The 17,373-nt window shown below is 47.9% G+C and overlaps 1 protein-coding gene across 1 annotated transcript in view; it reads left to right on the top strand.

The window, feature by feature from the left end:
• The window catches only part of NDUFS3 (NADH:ubiquinone oxidoreductase core subunit S3), a 143,388-nt gene that overhangs the window by 71,696 nt on the left and 54,319 nt on the right, over positions 1 to 17,373 (top strand). Inside the window, exon 4 of the mRNA XM_085646531.1 lies at positions 8,201 to 8,350. Coding sequence (XP_085502657.1) covers positions 8,201 to 8,350 — 150 coding nt within the window. The remainder of the gene's footprint in view (positions 1 to 8,200; positions 8,351 to 17,373) is intronic.

Here is a 17,373-nt window from a genome sequence, read left to right as displayed (position 1 = left end):
ATCCTGATGATCTTAATAATCCGTTCACAAATCCAGATACCGTACCACTGGACGACTGGGCATACCCTCTACCAGATATGCCTGACCCTACACCATATCCCTCCAAACCATCACCTCCAGATGACCACCTGGGGTTTGGACAACTAGTACACAGAGCAGCACTTTATCATGGCGTCACCATGCACTCCGATGCACCCGAGGAAGACTTCCTCTTAGACACTTTTGAACAGTCTCAGAAGTCGGTTCAAATTTTACCCATGATTAAAGGGGTCATAAAACACGCCACAGAAGTATTTAAAGACCCTGTACGGGCCAGGGTACTCAACCCAAGAATTGAGAAAAAATATAGACCTGCCCCAGAAGATCCTTGTTGCATCAAAGGGCAGCTCCCTCTGGATTCTCTGGTCGTTTCCAACGCAAGGAAACGCGCCAACTCCCAAACTACGGGAGATACACCGCCTCCCGACAAGGAATCCAAACTATTAGAGGCATCGGGCAAAAGAGTAGCATCACAAGCCGTTAATCATTGGCGTATCGCCAACACCCAAGCCCTATTAGCACGCTATGATAGGGCTCACTATGATCAGTTAGAAGATCTGATACAACACCTACCAGACCAATACAAGGCCCAGGCAAATGACCTTATACAAGAGGGAAAACTTATCTCAAATGCCTCAATTAAATGTGCACTTGACGCCGCAGACACTGCCTCTAGGGCAATAAACACAAGTGTACTCCTTAGACGCCATGCATGGCTACGCATTTCAGGATTTAAGCCAGAAGTACAAACTACTATACTCAGCCAACCATTTAATCAAGAACAATTGTTTGGACCAGCAGTAGATACTGCACTTGAAAAAATGAAGAAAGACACAGAGACTGCCAAATCCATGGGAGCATTGCAGTCTCCACAACCACGTGGCTCCTTTCGACGCTCCTTCTACAGAGGAGCCTCCAAAAACACTGGAGTAGACACCTCCTCTACCTTCAAACTCTCTACACAAACATCCCCCAGTAGAGGATATTTTAGAGGAGGATATAGAGGAAACAACACCAAGGGACGAGGTCGAGGCAGCACCAACACTCGTACCTCTCCCGCCACAAAACAGTGACTTTACTCCACTCCCCCCAGACCATTCCACTCCAGTCGGGGGAAGACTCAAACAGTTCCTACCTGTCTGGAACTCCATCACAACAGACAAGTGGGTAAGACAAATGATCCAGTATGGTTACTGCCTGGAACTCACCACTACCCCCCCCACACATACCACCCAAGCAGTGTTCCATGTCACCAGACCATCTTACGCTCCTCAAACAAGAGGTTCTCTCATTGCTTCAAAAACACGCAATAGAACCAGTTCCCTTACAACATCAGGGTACAGGGGTATACTCACTGTACTTCCTAATCCCCAAAAAGGACGAGACGCTCAGACCAATACTGGACCTAAGACTCCTAAATCAGTACATAAACTCAGATCATTTCCATATAATCACTCTTCAACAAGTACTCCCACTACTACTACAAGGCGATTTCCTTGCCACATTAGACCTCAAGGACGCCTATTTTCACATCCCCATGCATCCTGCTCACAGGAAGTATCTAAGATTTGTGGTGGACGGACAACACTGTCAGTTTACAGTCCTTCCATTTGGGGTAACTGCGCCCAGAGTATTCACCAAATGCCTAGCAGTAGTAGCAGCGCATCTCAGGAGACAACAAATTCATGTCTTCCCATATCTAGACGATTGGCTCATAAAAGCCAATTCATTCAACAAATGCATCCTACACACTCACCAAACTATTCAAATCTTACACAACTTGGGATTCACAATAAACTATCCCAAATCTCATCTCCAACCCTCCCACATACATCAATATCTGGGAGCCACCATAAATACCTCCAAAGCACTAGCATATCCCAGCCCAGCCAGGATAGCCAATATACAAGCTCTGATCGCAAAATTTCAAACCCAGCACTCTCTTCCAGCAAGAGTGTTCATGCAACTCATAGGCATGATGGCGTCATGCATCTTCATTGTGCCTTATGCAAGACTTCAAATGCGTCCCTTGCAAGAATGTCTAGCGCGTCAGTGGAATCAGGCTCACGGACAACTGTCAGATCTGGTGTTGGTGGACAGCCGCTCACATCGCTCTCTAAAATGGTGGAACACCACAAACCTGTCCAAAGGGCGGCCGTTCTTAGAGCCTCTTCCACAAATAGTGCTGACAACCGACGCATCTCTCACAGGATGGGGAGCCCGTCTCCTAACACACACCACTCAGGGCACATGGACCACTCAACAGAAAGGGCTCCATATCAATTACCTGGTTCTGCTAGCAGTGTTCCTAGCACTAAAATCATTCCAAATACATCTCCAGAACAAAACTGTCCTCATCCGGACGGACAACATGACAGCCATGTATTACATACAAAAACAGGGAGGCACACATTCTCTCCAGCTGTCCCAGCTCGCACAGAACATTTGGAGATGGGCCATTCCCCAGAAAATATACCTACTTGCAGAACACCTTCCAGGAGTTCACTATCAGATTGCTGACCTGTTGAGTCGACAAACTCAACAGATCCACGAATGGGAATTACACCCACAAGTCCTACTCCCATTCTTCCTAAAATGGGGCCAACCAGACATAGACCTGTTCGCCACACACGAAAACGTAATATGCCCAACCTTCGCCACCAGGTTTCCCGACCCACGTTCAAAGGGCAATGCAATATGGATGAACTGGTCAGGCAGATTTACGTACGCTTTTCCGCCTCTTCCACTCATTCCATTCGTGGTACGCAAACTCAGGCAACAGTCTCTCAAGCTGATACTAATAGCTCCCACATGGGCGCGTCAACCCTGGTTCACAACACTGCTGGAACTCTCTCTAGTTCCACACCAAAAACTGCGCCTCTCCCCGTCCTTATTAACCCAGAACCATGGAGACATCAGACACCCAGATCCACATCAACTGAACCTAGCGATCTGGCTCTTGAAGTCCTAGAGTTCGGTTACCTCAACCTACCACCAGACTGCATGAATATTATAAAAGAGGCCAGACGGCCTACTACTAGAGCCTGCTACGCTACAAAATGGAAAAGATTTGCCATTTACTGCACTAACAATGATATACGCCCACTGGATGCATCCATCCAGAACATCATTTGCTACTTACTACACTTGCAAAGATGTAATTTAGCGTACTCATCCATATGTCTCCACCTAGCAGCATTAGCGGCCTACTTACAAAATCGACAACACTTGTCATTATTTAGAGTACCAGCAATCAAAGCCTTCATGGAAGGTCTTAAAAGGATTATACCTCCCAGATTACCACCCTCTCCAGTGTGGAATCTAAAAATTGTTCTCACAAGGCTCATGGGTCCCCCATTTGAACCTCTGCATAAATGCGAACTACAGTTCCTTACATGGAAAGTAGCGTTCCTTATTGCTATCACATTCCTTAGAAGGGTAAGTGAGATCCAGGCTTTAACCATACAAGAACCATTCCTACAGCTACACCGTAACAAAGTGGTTCTTAGAACAAATCCTAAATTCCTACCAAAAGTCATTTCTCCGTTCCATCTTAACCAATCAGTCGAGCTACCAGTGTTCTTCCCAACTCCAGACTCTGTAGCTGAAAGAGCTCTTCATACCTTAGACGTTAAAAGAGCCCTGCTTTATTACATTGATAGAACCAAATCTTTTCGCAAAACCAAACAATTGTTTGTTGCTTTCTCTCCACCACATAAAGGCAACCCCATTTCCAAATCCGGAATAGCCAGGTGGATAGTTAAATGTATCCAAATATGCTACCACAAGGCTAAACGCACTCTAACAGTTCCCCCTAGAGCGCATTCCACACGCAATATAGGGGCTTCCATGGCATTCTTAGGAAACATTCCCTTAGAAGATATTTGTAAGGCAGCCACATGGTCTACAACACACACCTTCACTAAACACTACTGTGTTGACGTGCAAGCGAAACAACAAGCTTCTGTGGGTCAGGCTGTCCTTAAAACTTTATTCCAAACTGCTGCAACTGATACAGGTGACCACCGCTAGGGGAGACACTGCTATATAGTCTATCCTAAGTGTGTGATCTGCAGCTCATATGCCTCGAACGGAATATGCTACTTACCAGTATGCATCTGTTCTTGGCATGTAGAGCTGCAGAGCCACACACGCCCACCCGCCTCCCCGGGACCTGTATCTGTTCCAGCATCGTCTTACTTAGACATTACACATGGACATCCTTTCTTTATTTTTACAAACTCCATAATTTCCCATCATGGCGAAAAACAATCTGAGGATGGAGTGGATGCCCATGCGCACTGTAGTCCAAGGGAGGAGTCACCTATCTCGTGACCAAAGACTTCTTCCGAAGACAACAACAACCTGCAAGCATCCGAGCCCAACACCAGATGGCGATCTACTATCCTAAGTGTGTGGGTCTGCAGCTCTACATGCCAAGAACAGATGCATGCTGGTAAGTAGCTTTTTCCTTATCATGCGCCTCATGCTTTCAAGCTACCGCATACAGGCGAGCAGCCTTCACCCACTGATGCCCCTAGAGCATTCCAGCGCCTACAGACAGCAATCCGGGCTCTCGCTGGCCTATCCCAGTGCCTACAGACAGCAATCCGGGCTCTCGCTGGCCTATCCCAGTGCCTTCAGACAGCAGCAATCCGGGCCCTTGCTGGCCTATCCCAGTGCCTACAGACAGCAGCAACTGGGCTCTCGCTGGCCTGGTATCTAATGAGCGTCTCTCCCTAAACAGCAAGCCCTACATTGGCTTCCACTTCAGAAGCAGATTTAATTGAAACCCTCATGTGTGACCTAAAAAGCTGTGTGCAGTAAACAATCCACCTTCTTTCACCAGCCTTTCAAGCATTTTCAACCGAAGAGCAACCTAGGGTGCACTCTGTTGCACTTGCAATGAAAACCCAAATGTTGGGGTATGCTTTCTCTTTATGTGCTGCCAAGCTGTGGAATCCCCCCCACCCCTCCTTGGCATTAAAGGAAGCTGAAAACCCTAACCTTTTTTAATATAACTTTACAGCTCACTTGTGTTGTTACTATTGAATTGACAATGAGCAGAATTCTCAATGTCCCGGTTAGTATCTTTAATCCCCATAATGCCAGGAAACAGTGTAGTGATGTCATCTGTAGTCTATTAACCATGCACGCAACAGAGCCATACATCATGGTAGGTACATTCCCCAAGACTCTACAACAGAGCCATACATCATGGTAGGCACATTCCCCAAGACTCTACACCCAAGACCCCATGGGTGCCGGATGTTGTAGGCGTCAGTTGCAGTCTGTAAAGCGTGCACCAAAGTGAACCATTTATCATGGTAGGCACATGCCCTAGGACTTTACATCGAAGACCCATGGGTGCCAGATGTTGTAGGCACCACTTTCATTATCACATACAGTGTGTGCAGTGCACTGTGGCACTATAGGAACTCCAGTGGGCCCCCGTCATTGTAGGCACTACATGCCCGGCCTACCAAACACTGGCATCACATGTATAGATGGGCACCTCGGATACCCATGGGCCCAGAACATTGGTACCATATGCCCCATCACAACGTATACTGCAGGAGCCCCTTCTCCTGCATAAACCACATGTTCTTGAGGGCTCTGTACACATCAGACCCCTTCCATGCAGTCATGGGTTCAGTACGTGCTGCAAGCAAACCATTCATCCATGGACTCTGTACATATGCAACACAGGGTACCATACACTACAGCCAGAGTGTCTCTCAAGGCACTATATACATTGACTACACATGCTTCCAAGGCTCTGTGCCTTGGGCATCACACTCACGTATGAACATTGTTCACGGCTTGCACTGTGTACCCGGAGGTTTAGTACCCTCTGACACTGTCCACCCACCGACACCCTAAACTGTGGACAAAGCATGCCTTTAAGGGCACCTCACTCACAGACTCCACAGGCATGCAAAAGGACCATGCCCGGGCATCACATTACCCCACAAGTACTATTCACTGTTGGTGCCAGGGGCGGAGCACACTCTGAGCAACCCATGCACCTTACACTTTTACCACTGCGTGTCTCTAAGAACACATATCAACCTCACATGCATGCAACCGTCCCATGCACTATATTTGTTACAGATATCTTTTTTGTTTTCTACGTCTTCCTGTCTTTCATAACAGAGCACCTCTCCACCTGACCCAACCCCACCCAAAAACCCACAGCCAAAGTCACCCTCAGCAGAAATAGCAGACCACAGAAATGCCCATACGTATAATCCAAGATAAATGTTAACCTCGTGCTGCTACTAAAGCCAGTAGCGCCACAAATGTCTAAAGCCCATCCCACCCATCCATCACAAATAGATACTCTCCTGCACAGTTCTTAAATACACAAACCACATCAAATGACAGGCTGTTCAGAAACGAAAACGAACTCTCGTATCTGTCAAGCCAGCACCTCGGCTCAGGGCACCTAGATGCGCTGCGGCAGTAGTCTAAATAAAGATCCTTCCATCTGTCATAGATGTGCGCCCTTCCCACCACAAACCGCATGAAATCACATGGTGTCTGGAAGGAAATGGAAACCTGATCCCTACGCCCTGTCACCGGCGCTTCAGTCAAGAGCACCTGGAGCCAATTATTTGTACATTATTTTGTTGTATGTGCCATGACTCACTGAACTACCTGTATTTGTTACTGCCAGAATAAGAAAAGTCACCAAATTGAAATAAACAAAATTAGTTCAAAGAAGATTAGCAACACATATGAGCCCTCAGATGTCTTTTAACATGTCAGCAAGACCTGCAACCAGTCACCTCAACTCACCTGATGTTCCCTTCAAAGAGCGGTGAGTAATTGCATGCTTACCCCTCGTAACTACGTGGAATGCCCATGTCTCGCATTAGAGCCACCATGAACGTGATCACATGATAGCAACTGCCCCACCCCCATATCCCCATAAAAGGCTGTTAAACTAAACACCACAACCAGCAAAACATCTTCACATAGGCAGGTACTCAACAGACCCTAATCCTTCACCCAACGAATCTCCTTCATTGATGCCACCTTCAGGACTGCAGTCCTGCCTCCTCTCAGGAGACCCTGATCCTATCCAGTCAGTGCCCCCAACTCACCTCCGTCGTCCATGCCACCTTCAGGACTGCAGTCCTGCCTCCTCTCAGGAGACCCTGATCCTATCCAGTCCGTGCCCCCAACTCACCTCCGTCGTCGATGCCACCTTCAGGGCTGCAGTCCTGCCTCCTCTCAGGAGTTCTTGTATTCAATCAGAACAATTTGCAGATCTGCTTCTCAGCCGAACCCCCGAAGCACACAGCTGCCATGCAGTCCTGCAGAGTCCAGGCGACAGTTGACACCTGTCGATAATTGGTTAGAACCCCTGAGATAACCCAGCTAGTTATATATGAGAAGACTTTAGCTCTCTATTGGTCCAACAGCTGGAGTTTATGCCTCGTGAATGCAACACTTCACCCCCCCCCCCCCGCCCCCCCCTTGGTGCTCTTATTGGAAGCTGTTTGCCCATTGTTGCACAGCAGCTGGTGTTTAAGACCCAGTGCATGCTGTGATTACACTCTGTTAGATGTCCAGGGCCCCCTGTCTTTTAATCTTAGAGACTCTGAGTTGAGACATATGTAGGATAGAGGGGTCTATAGTTTCCATGGGGTCCCAATGCAAGTAATGCATTATTAAGTGACATACAGCCCCCTAGGCTACATCACACCTCTTAATACCACTCGGGCAAACTCTGTAGATAGGGTCCAGAGAAGGCATCCTTAGATATTCCCTGTCACATACTGTGATCTTTACTTGGTGTGGACTTGACATGGCTACACAGTCGGACAACAGCTGCTCTCTGCTGGCTCCAGACACGGTGTTAAGCCACTTCACTCACTCGTCACACTTTCAGATGTTGACATTCAGGACATACAATGATCAGGCTTCCCTCTGAATGCAGTCATGACCTGAAGACGTGCAGACAAGTCCCATGTATCGGAAACTACTGGAGACAACCCTGTCTTTCTTGCCCTTCCTTTTCTCCAAGCTGTGCGACCGCAGGGCCCCTTGTGTGGATAGCCCCCCTTCCGAGCCCTCAGTTCTGAGCGCTTCGCTGTTCTGTTCTACATAGCACCCTCATCCTGGCTCAACCCTCTGTGCTGCTTTCTTCTAGGTGACGTGCTTCAATGAGCTGGAGGTCATGATCCACCCCGACGGGGTCGTCCCGGTGCTGACTTTCCTCCGAGATCACACCAACGCGCAGTTCAAATCTTTGATCGACTTGACGGCAGTCGATGTACCCTCCCGGCAGAACCGCTTTGAGGTAAGGGGGATCATTGTTGTGTGGCCCCTCTGGACTCCTTCAGACATAACTGCTCGGAAGGGGGGACGTGTAGGATGCTAGGGTCTTCAGTGGGGTATTGAAGGATCCCTTGAGACCTTGGCGGGACCACCCACAAAGCCCTGCACACTTCCTCCCCTCGATACCTGGCAGATAAACGCAAAATCTCTGAAGGCTCTAGACCTTCACGTAATGCGGAAAAATGACTGCTTGAGCCCCCCACCATCAAAAGGGAAAGTTCGATGGCTCAATCCTTCTCAGGTAATGCGGTGAGAATCTGGAGCTCACTTCCGCCATTGGTCCGTCCCACCACCTCTACCCGGACCTTCAAAGCTGACCTCAAATCTCTTCTCTTCCAAAGGCTCTTCCAGAATTAATGCATCCCCTTTCATTCCCCTCAAGAAAGTTCCTACAGCATTGTAAATATGTAATCTTTGCCTGTACGATCCGAATCCTATAGTGTTTTTGATTTTTGTGTGACTGCCATCTATGGTTTTATTTTACTTTTTCATCGATCCCATTTGTATTTGTAACGTGTAAGTTTTTAAATTTCATCATGTAATGGTCTTGGTTCGATTGTGAAGCGCTCTGACATCTTTGAGAAGTCTGCACTATATAAAATTGCATTAAATAAATAAAATAAACAGGAGGTGGAGGCAGGCTCCCACTTGGTGCCTGACATTAAATGCAGAATGCATTGTGGATAATGGTTCATAACAAATGGTAATTTATTGTTTGATTAGTTAAAACCAACAACAATGCAAAAGACAAATAACATAACGTAAAATATTACAGTGAAAAAAGAAAACAAAAGTCCAGACCAACATCATGAAACTAAATAGTAACGCGTTTCATGTGCTGAAAGGGGCTTACAGAAAGGATATGTGTAAGCCACAGGACATGAACAAAAACAAGTATTCCACATTAAGATCTTCGCCTCCTTGAATCAATCAGCTATTAAAGTTTGATTTAAAACGTAAGCAAAGGACAAGTGAACCAGATTAAGATCCTAGCCTACTAAAATCGGTCAATTATTAGAATATCATTTAAGACAATACTTATAACTCCCTTTCTTAAATGAAATTAAAATTCTTTAAAATTTTTATTAGAAAATCGCATAGCGGGCCAAGACTGTGATATCTGAAGACGTAAGACAGAGTGATATGGCCTCCTTCCCATTACGGCTTTCATGTGATAAAAACAGAGGTTTCAAAGGGGTACGGCGAGCGTTCCCAAATTTTGGACAACCGAGTAAATGGGTAAAAGATTAATTCTTACAATTCGTAATCTACACTTTGAGGTTGTTTCTCGGGGGCAAATGTCTTCTGGGTGGGACCACCACTTGGAGAGGTAAGTTGGGATGTTGGGGGTTGATAGGGCACCGTCGGTTGGGCCACCCAAGGCTGTGGGGCGTCGGGTGCAGGGGTGCCTTTTAGGGTTTGATCTTCTTACCAGCTCCTGGTCGCAGTTGGGAGGACCTTCTGGTTTGAGGCTGCAGGCGTCAGCTGGAGGCTTGAGGCAGGTCAGGGGTCGCTGTATCTTTGGTCGGGATCGCTGGGGGGGACCTCCTCGTGCTGTTTGCCCACTCTTACTCGGGCCGTGGGTGTCTGGTGAAGAATGGTGCAGACCTTCGGATCCTTGCAGAACTGGAGTCTGTTGTTTGAACAGATCCGGTGTTCACGGGAGAAGCAGTCTTTGTGGTTGAAGGCAGGCAGGTCCTCCGGGTTTTCGAGGTCCGGGTTTTCGAGGTTTCTGGCTGCTGGACACACCAGGATTTTGCAGGAGCAGGTTCGAGGTGGAGACAGGCGGATAGGACTGGGGCCGAGTCAGTGGGTGTCTTCCTCTTGCTAGCGTCGGCACGGCTGTTCGCTCCTTCTTTTCTTGCTGCTGGTTCTTGTCTGAGGAAGCAAGGTTCAGGGTTGCCCCCAAATGCTAGATTTAGGGGCATTACAGGTAGGTAAAAGGCAGGGACCAATGGGTCCCTGGGTTGGGTACACCCCCCCCATTATGCCACCCTCTGGTGGGAGGGGGGCATGGGCCTGTCCTTCGTTGGCCGAGTCCCCCATCTTCAAGATGGCGGGGACTGAGTTGTGCTTCACCTCGTCTCCCCCACCTGAGGGGTGGAGTTGGCAGAGGTGGGCTCACTTGTTTTTCCCGCCGATTCAATCGCCCTTAGTGGGGGTCAAAACCAGTGGGGACCAGTTGCTGAGAGCAGCTAGTGGCCTGGGGAAGCGGCAAGCCTTTGATGCTTCCCCTTCGTGAACCCTGCCCATCCTGGGGGATGAGGCTTGGCACTTCGTCCCAGGATGTGCATTGTTTTAGGCCCCAGAGAGCAGCAGGCACTCGACCCAGGAGTCCAGAAACATGTCTGGTGGTGGCAGCTGCAAGCAGCCACTCAGCCTGGACACTAGTGGTAGGTTAGTTTTCAGGGGGCATCTCTAAGATGCCCTCTGTGTGCATTTTTCATTAAATCCCACACTGGCATCAGTGTGGGTTTAATGTGCTGAGAGGTTTCAAACCAAACTTCTAATTTTTCAGTGTAATGACAAACTCCCAGCACCATATACTCTTAATGGCAGCACTTACAATGTCTAAGAATGGACTTAAACACTGTAGGGGTACAGGGCTCATGCACCTGTACCCTCTCCACTGGTATAGTGCACCCAGCTAGAGGGGTGACTGATCTATGCCAGGGCAGTAGGTTGTAGGCATGGCACACAGGGATGTGTGCCATGTCGACTCTTCACTATGTTATGCACCAAAATACGCAGCCTGCAGTCGCCAGTAGGTAGTTATAGTTGGGACCTATTTTCTATAGGAAATCCACAACATTCTATTTGGAATAACGTTGGCGCCGATTGACGAATCTTCGCGAAATCTTCCAAACTTTTGGCCAGCTCCGGTCCGCTCCTATCCTGAAAATTTCACAGTGATTCGTCAAACGGGGGCCGAGAAAAAAGGGGGGTCCCAAAATGCGTTTTCCCCATGCATTTTCCCATAGGACCTGTTGACGCAGCTACAGCCCGAACTGCTGAACGGAATTACACCACATTTGGCAAAGAGGTAGTCCTCAGTTCAGACTCGTGCCTTTTGCTTAAATGGTGTAAATCCGTTCAGTAGTTCCTGAGAAAATTTGAGTTAAAAAGATAGATATATCTGGGCGGAGCCTAACCACACATCTCATCGTGAGATCTGATTGGCTGTCAGTACTTCATCCAAGAAGTGTTGGCAGCCATCCTGGGACCAATATACATGATAGCACCTCATTAAAAAGCATTGCAGTTAATAGAAGGTTTTAAGACTTTAGTTACATTATAAATCATTTGTTGATGGTATCATACTCATTTTAGGAATTGTGGTGTGTTCTAAGGTGATTTCACCATGTGAAAAAGCCTTCTGCTGGGATATCATGATTGAGAGAAAAATATTTTCTCATGCTTTTCCCACAGAGGTTTGGAAGGTGATCTATAAGCTAAACTGAGAGCATATTTTCTGTAAATTCACATTATCTTTCTCAGTCGTGTGAGAATGAAGTCTGACATTCTCAGTAAAACATGTACATCCAACAAGAGTGTTCTAAAGAACAACTAGAGCGCTAACAGTCTTTCTTATGACAAACGTATGGCACACCTGAAGCCATCTTGATTGGAATAAAGTGGTGAACTCTTAAAATATTTAATTTAAAAGGGAACAAAATGAGGGGGTTCATTTTGCCATAGAAAGTATGATTAGTGCTGCAGAAAGAAAAATTAGGGCACATTTTGAGTGACTTCTCAAATTCTCTTATATTTCATTAAAACATTCTGACATGCAGACTGAAACATGCACTTTCAATACCAGCAGCAGACTTCCCTGGTGAGCAGTAGCTTTACTACAGTGATCTAATGAGCAACTAGAGTGCTAACATTCAGAATGTATGGCAAATGTGTGACATATCTGAATACCTTCTTGATGGAATCAAAGTAAAAAATTGAAAGAATTTCCTACTGAGGAGACTGTAGTAAATGAGGAAATTAGAAACTTCATAACAAATAAATCTCCCAAGATGGCCACCAGAGACAAAAGAGCCAAAATGCAGCACAAATATCACCCAGATGTAGCCCAATGACAGAAGTGTGCAAAACACTTATTTTTTGTGTATTTGCAGTTTTATATAGTGTAGACTTGTCAGGTATTGGAGTGCTTTACATGAGCATTGGTTACATCACACAAGATAAAATTCATTTTGGTTGTAGACCTGGGGAGATTAAGTGATTTGACCAGAATCACAGAATGTTGAGCTGAAGCAGAAACTCCAACCTGGTTCCCCAGTTGCAAAGTCTGCAGCTCTGGAAGTAACACCACATCCTCTCCCCTAAGTGCAACATTTAATCAAGTGGTCAACTGGATAAAAAAACATAAAGATTACAATTAATTAAAAAGTTCTTTGTCGCTATTTGCAAACTCAGAAAACATGTCCGCATTTTTGTTTTTTAGAGCACTAACCATAATTTTGATGCAAATAAGACCCTCTCATATATGTAATTTCTAAAGGAAATGCTCTAGGTATTAAAGTTTTGATTACATCAAGATGACGTCGGGCGTTCCACACTTTTGTAATAAATATAGAATGTTAGCAATCTGGTTCTTCATTGGGATACTGTTGAGAGGCAGAGGCCAGGGGCACGGACTCTGAAAATTGAAGGCAGGTAGGAGAGTGCAGAGGCAACAATTTGACCACACTGAGCAGGCAGGAAGGGCCGTGGCAGCACAACAGACTATGGAGGGCAGTGGAAAGGGGGGCAGGGGCAACAAACCAACAATACAGCACTGGCAAGAGAGGCTGTGGCAATATAATAGACCATTGTGGGCAGATGGAAGAGGCAGTGGTAGTACAACCATACATGCCAACAGACCCATTTCAGCCAGGAAACGTCCAATGTTTTTAAGCTCAAATGGGCTTTATTTGATCTGTCTCCTGTCTACAATCTCCTCTTTTTCAATGTAACTCAAAGGGGAAAATCAATACCCCGTTTTTTTTTCAAAATCTCCCTGTTACCAAGTTCAAAATGTTCGCAAGTATGGTACATTGGATCATGGTAGGCAGGAGGAATTGGGGTAGGGACATGGACTCGGATAACAGAGGACATGAGCGACATGGAGAGGTGCACCAAACTGACCCTACAGGGCAGGCATCAGGGTTTGCAGCAGCACAATACACCACACAGCGCATGCGGGACGGGAGTGCAGCACAATAATCCATAGAAAGCAATAGGGAGGGGACAGGACCATGCACATGGACAACAGAGAACAGAGGGGAAAGAGACAATGGTAGCTCGCTGACCATAATGGGCAGACAGAAGAGAAAGCTGCAGCATAACAGACCGTAAAGGGCAGGAGGGACGGATCAGGGGCATTACAATGGAACAGACAAGCCAGGAGGGAGGGAATAGGGGTCTGCACATGGAAACAGAGGGCTGGGGGCAAGGGGGCAGGGCAGGAGCAGCAAGATGACCATGGAGGTCAGGCAGGATGGGCACTAGAAATAAGACACACCATGAGAGCAACTGTGAGACTATGGTTGCATACACACAGACCATGGAGGGAAGGTGGGAGGGGGTCAGAGGCAGCTAGCTGACCACACAGGGAAGGTGGGAGGGGCCATGGCAGCACAGAAGACCATGCATGGCAAGTGGAAGGGTTAGTGGCAGCACAATGGCTATGATGGGCAAGAAGGAGGGTGCAGGGGCATGCACAAAGGACCATGGAGGATAGAACGGAGGGTCAGGACATGGGCACAGACAAGAGAGTTCAGGGGAAGGGGCCTCACAACCGACCGCGAGGGTCAGGCAGGAGGAGCAGTTGCAGCACAACAGATCAGGGAGGGCAGAAGGGTGTGGCAGTAAAATGGACCATGGAGGACAGGAGGAAGGGGATAGGGGCATGGCATGTGGACAGGCAGGGTGGAGGTGGCAGGGACAGGTTACAGTCATCTGACAATGCTAGGCAGGTGGGATGGGAGTGGCAGCTCAACAGAACACTCAGAGTAGATAGGAGTGGCAGGTCCATGGAACATGGTGGGCAAAAAGGATGGAGCAGGGGCATGCACAAAGATATCGGAGAGCAGGGGAAGGAGAATAGGGGCAGCAAGCTAAGCACAGAGGCTAAGCAGGAGGTCAATGATGGGCCATACAATTGGGCAATGGAGGGCAGGAGGAGTGGACTGGTACTTCATGCTAAATGGAGGGCAGTGGCAGCCCATCAGACCATGCATGGCAGGAGGGAGGAGGCTAGTCCATGGATTCAGACAACAGAGGATAGGGAGGAGGGGGATGGGGCAGCAAGCTAACTGTTCAGAGAAGGTGGGTATTAGGAACTTTATTGTTTTTAAAATGTGTGTCTGTGCGAACTACATAAAATATGAACAAGTATGCAGCATAATCTCACTTTTATTCAGGAAGAAGAGGACGTTTGTGACTGTGACTCCGGGCTCACTTGGCAGAAACATCCCCTGACCCTCCACCCCCCATCGCAAAATGTAATGCCCGTGAAAAGGGTAGGTGGACGCAGTGTTATATAGAACATAGTCCTGAGAGCACGATTGAAAATGAAAACTAGATATAGTATATGGTATAAACTATGCACCAAAAAGTGTGATATAAGATGAACCGGGTGTGAAATATAATATGCAATACATTGTGCGCAATGACAGATTCATTGGAGAGCGCGAGATAGCACAGGCACTAGTGCGTGCTTTGCGATATGCGCCTTGGAGTGTAATATGCACAGGGCAGTGTTGTGTAACCTAACTAGTCTCTAAAGTTGTAATATAAAATATGTGCTGGGGAGTGTAACGTTGCATTTGCACTGTGACAAAGATATGGATCCCAGATTGTAATATGTATGGCATATCGCTGTGCGTTATAACATAGGCATCGAGGAAGGCACGTTAGATGGGGCAATAAAACCAGTGCGAAGGCAAGTGTAGCATGACATATTCACGGGGTGGTGTTACAGTGCACATGGGCTAGAGAGTGTCATAGCATACGCACTAGCTGGTGGAATACAACACAGAGGTGTGTGGCACTCGGCGGGCACTGGTGGGTGTAACACAAGCATTGGGCTCAGCCAGGAGCACGCTGTGACTCTCAAGTGAGGTTCGTCTCCTTTCCAGAGAGTGAAATAAAAAGTATTGCACATCCGGCGGTGGATGTGTGTTTTATTAACCGTGAGGGGGGTTTCTTGCATAGTTTGGTTGAATTTTTGTCGAATCCCCTTTGAATGGCTTGGTGTGCGTGTGTATTAAATGTGCCCGTCAATAGCTACCCATGTTTGTATAAATAAACAACAAGGGTGTCTACTTGGAGAGTACCCACCGGCGGGGGCGCCGGGATTAGGCACGGTAGGGCGTCAGACACGTCAGAGCTTCACTAGCGGTCTAAATACATTCCACGTGGATTCATTGTGTGCATAGTTGCCTTTTAATGAATATCACGCAAATCTTCATGGTGATAGGTACATACGGTTTTTCCAGCATGTCCTAGGTGTTTATATAAATATTTTTTTTTTAAATATTAAAAAACAAAGGCCGGCCCCGGGGGATGGGGTCCCCGGGGCCAAAAGTGGTCTGAGGAGGGGGGGCAACGCAGCCCCCCTCCTAAAGAATAAAAAAAAAAAAAAGGCCATGACCCAGGGGTTGGGGTCCCCGGGGCCGATTAAGGCCTTGGGAGGGGGGGCACGTGGCCCCCTTCCAAATTTATTTTTTTCAACAAAAAAATGAGGGTGCAGGCCCTGGGGGATGGGGTCCCCAGGGCCAATAAATTAGAAAAAGAAGGGGGGCCACACAGCCCTCCTTCTTAAAAAAATAAATAAAAGACCGGCATCGCGCCGGAGGCCACGCCCCCTCCTTGCAGCACTCTGCAAACGCGCCCCCTGGCCAGTTGTAAGTTGGGGAATTAATTCCCCTTCAATACTGAGAGTCCCTGAAGGCCAACTAGCCCAACAGGTATCTCCAGTATGCGCCAGGGAGCTGCGTTGCAGACAGGTGTTCTGAGGCCACGCCCCTTTTTACACCTCTCTGCAACGCAGCTATGTGGCGCTTACTGGAGGTACCTAGTGGGCTAGTTGGACCCTAGGGACCCTCAGGATTCAAATGAACTTAATCTCCCAACTAAAAACGGTCACAGGGCGTGTTTACACAGTGGTGAAGGGAGGGGACGGGGCCTGAGTTAACGTGTGCAAACACGCCCTGTGGCACGTTTTAAGTTGGGGAAATAATTCCCCTTCAATCCTGAGGGACCCTGGGGGCCAACTAGCCCACCAGGTGCTTCCAGTAAGCGCCACTGCTCTGCGTTGCAGAGAGGTGGTGCAGGCCGTGCCCCTTTTTACACCTCTCGGCAATGACGCTTACTGGACGTTCCTAGTGGGCTATTTTGCACCTAGGGACCCTCAGGATTCAAGGGGACTTAATCTCTCAACTTAAAACGGCCACTGGGCGTGTTTACACAGTGGGGAAGGGAGGGGACGGGGCCTGAGGTGACGTGTGCAAACACGCCCTATGGCACGTTCTAAGTTGGGGAAATAATTCCCCTTCAATCCTGAGGGCCCCTGGGGGCTAACTAGCCCACCAGGTGCTTTCAGTAAGCGCCACTGCGCTGCGTTGCAGAGAGGTGGGCCAGGCCGTGCCACTTTTTACACCTCTCTGCAACGCAGCTCTGTGGCGCTTACTGGAGGTACCTAGTGGGCTAGTTGGACCCTAGGGACCCTCAGGATTCAAATGAACTTAATCTCCCAACTAAAAATGGCCACAGGGCGTGTTTACACAGTGGTGAAGGGAGGGGACGGGGCCTGAGTTAACGTGTGCAAACACGCCCTGTGGCACGTTTTAAGTTGGGGAAATAATTCCCCTTCAATCCTGAGGGACCCTGGGGGCCAACTAGCCCACCAGGTGCTTTCAGTAAGCGCCACTGTGCTGCGTTGCAGAGAGGTGGTCTAGGCCGTGCCCCTTTTTACATCTCTCTGCAACG

The sequence above is a fragment of the Triturus cristatus genome, chromosome 3_1, assembly GCF_964204655.1.
Source record: "Triturus cristatus chromosome 3_1, aTriCri1.1, whole genome shotgun sequence".
In the NCBI taxonomy this organism is placed as follows: domain Eukaryota; kingdom Metazoa; phylum Chordata; class Amphibia; order Caudata; family Salamandridae; genus Triturus; species Triturus cristatus.
This window is presented reverse-complemented; position numbering and strand designations above follow the sequence as displayed.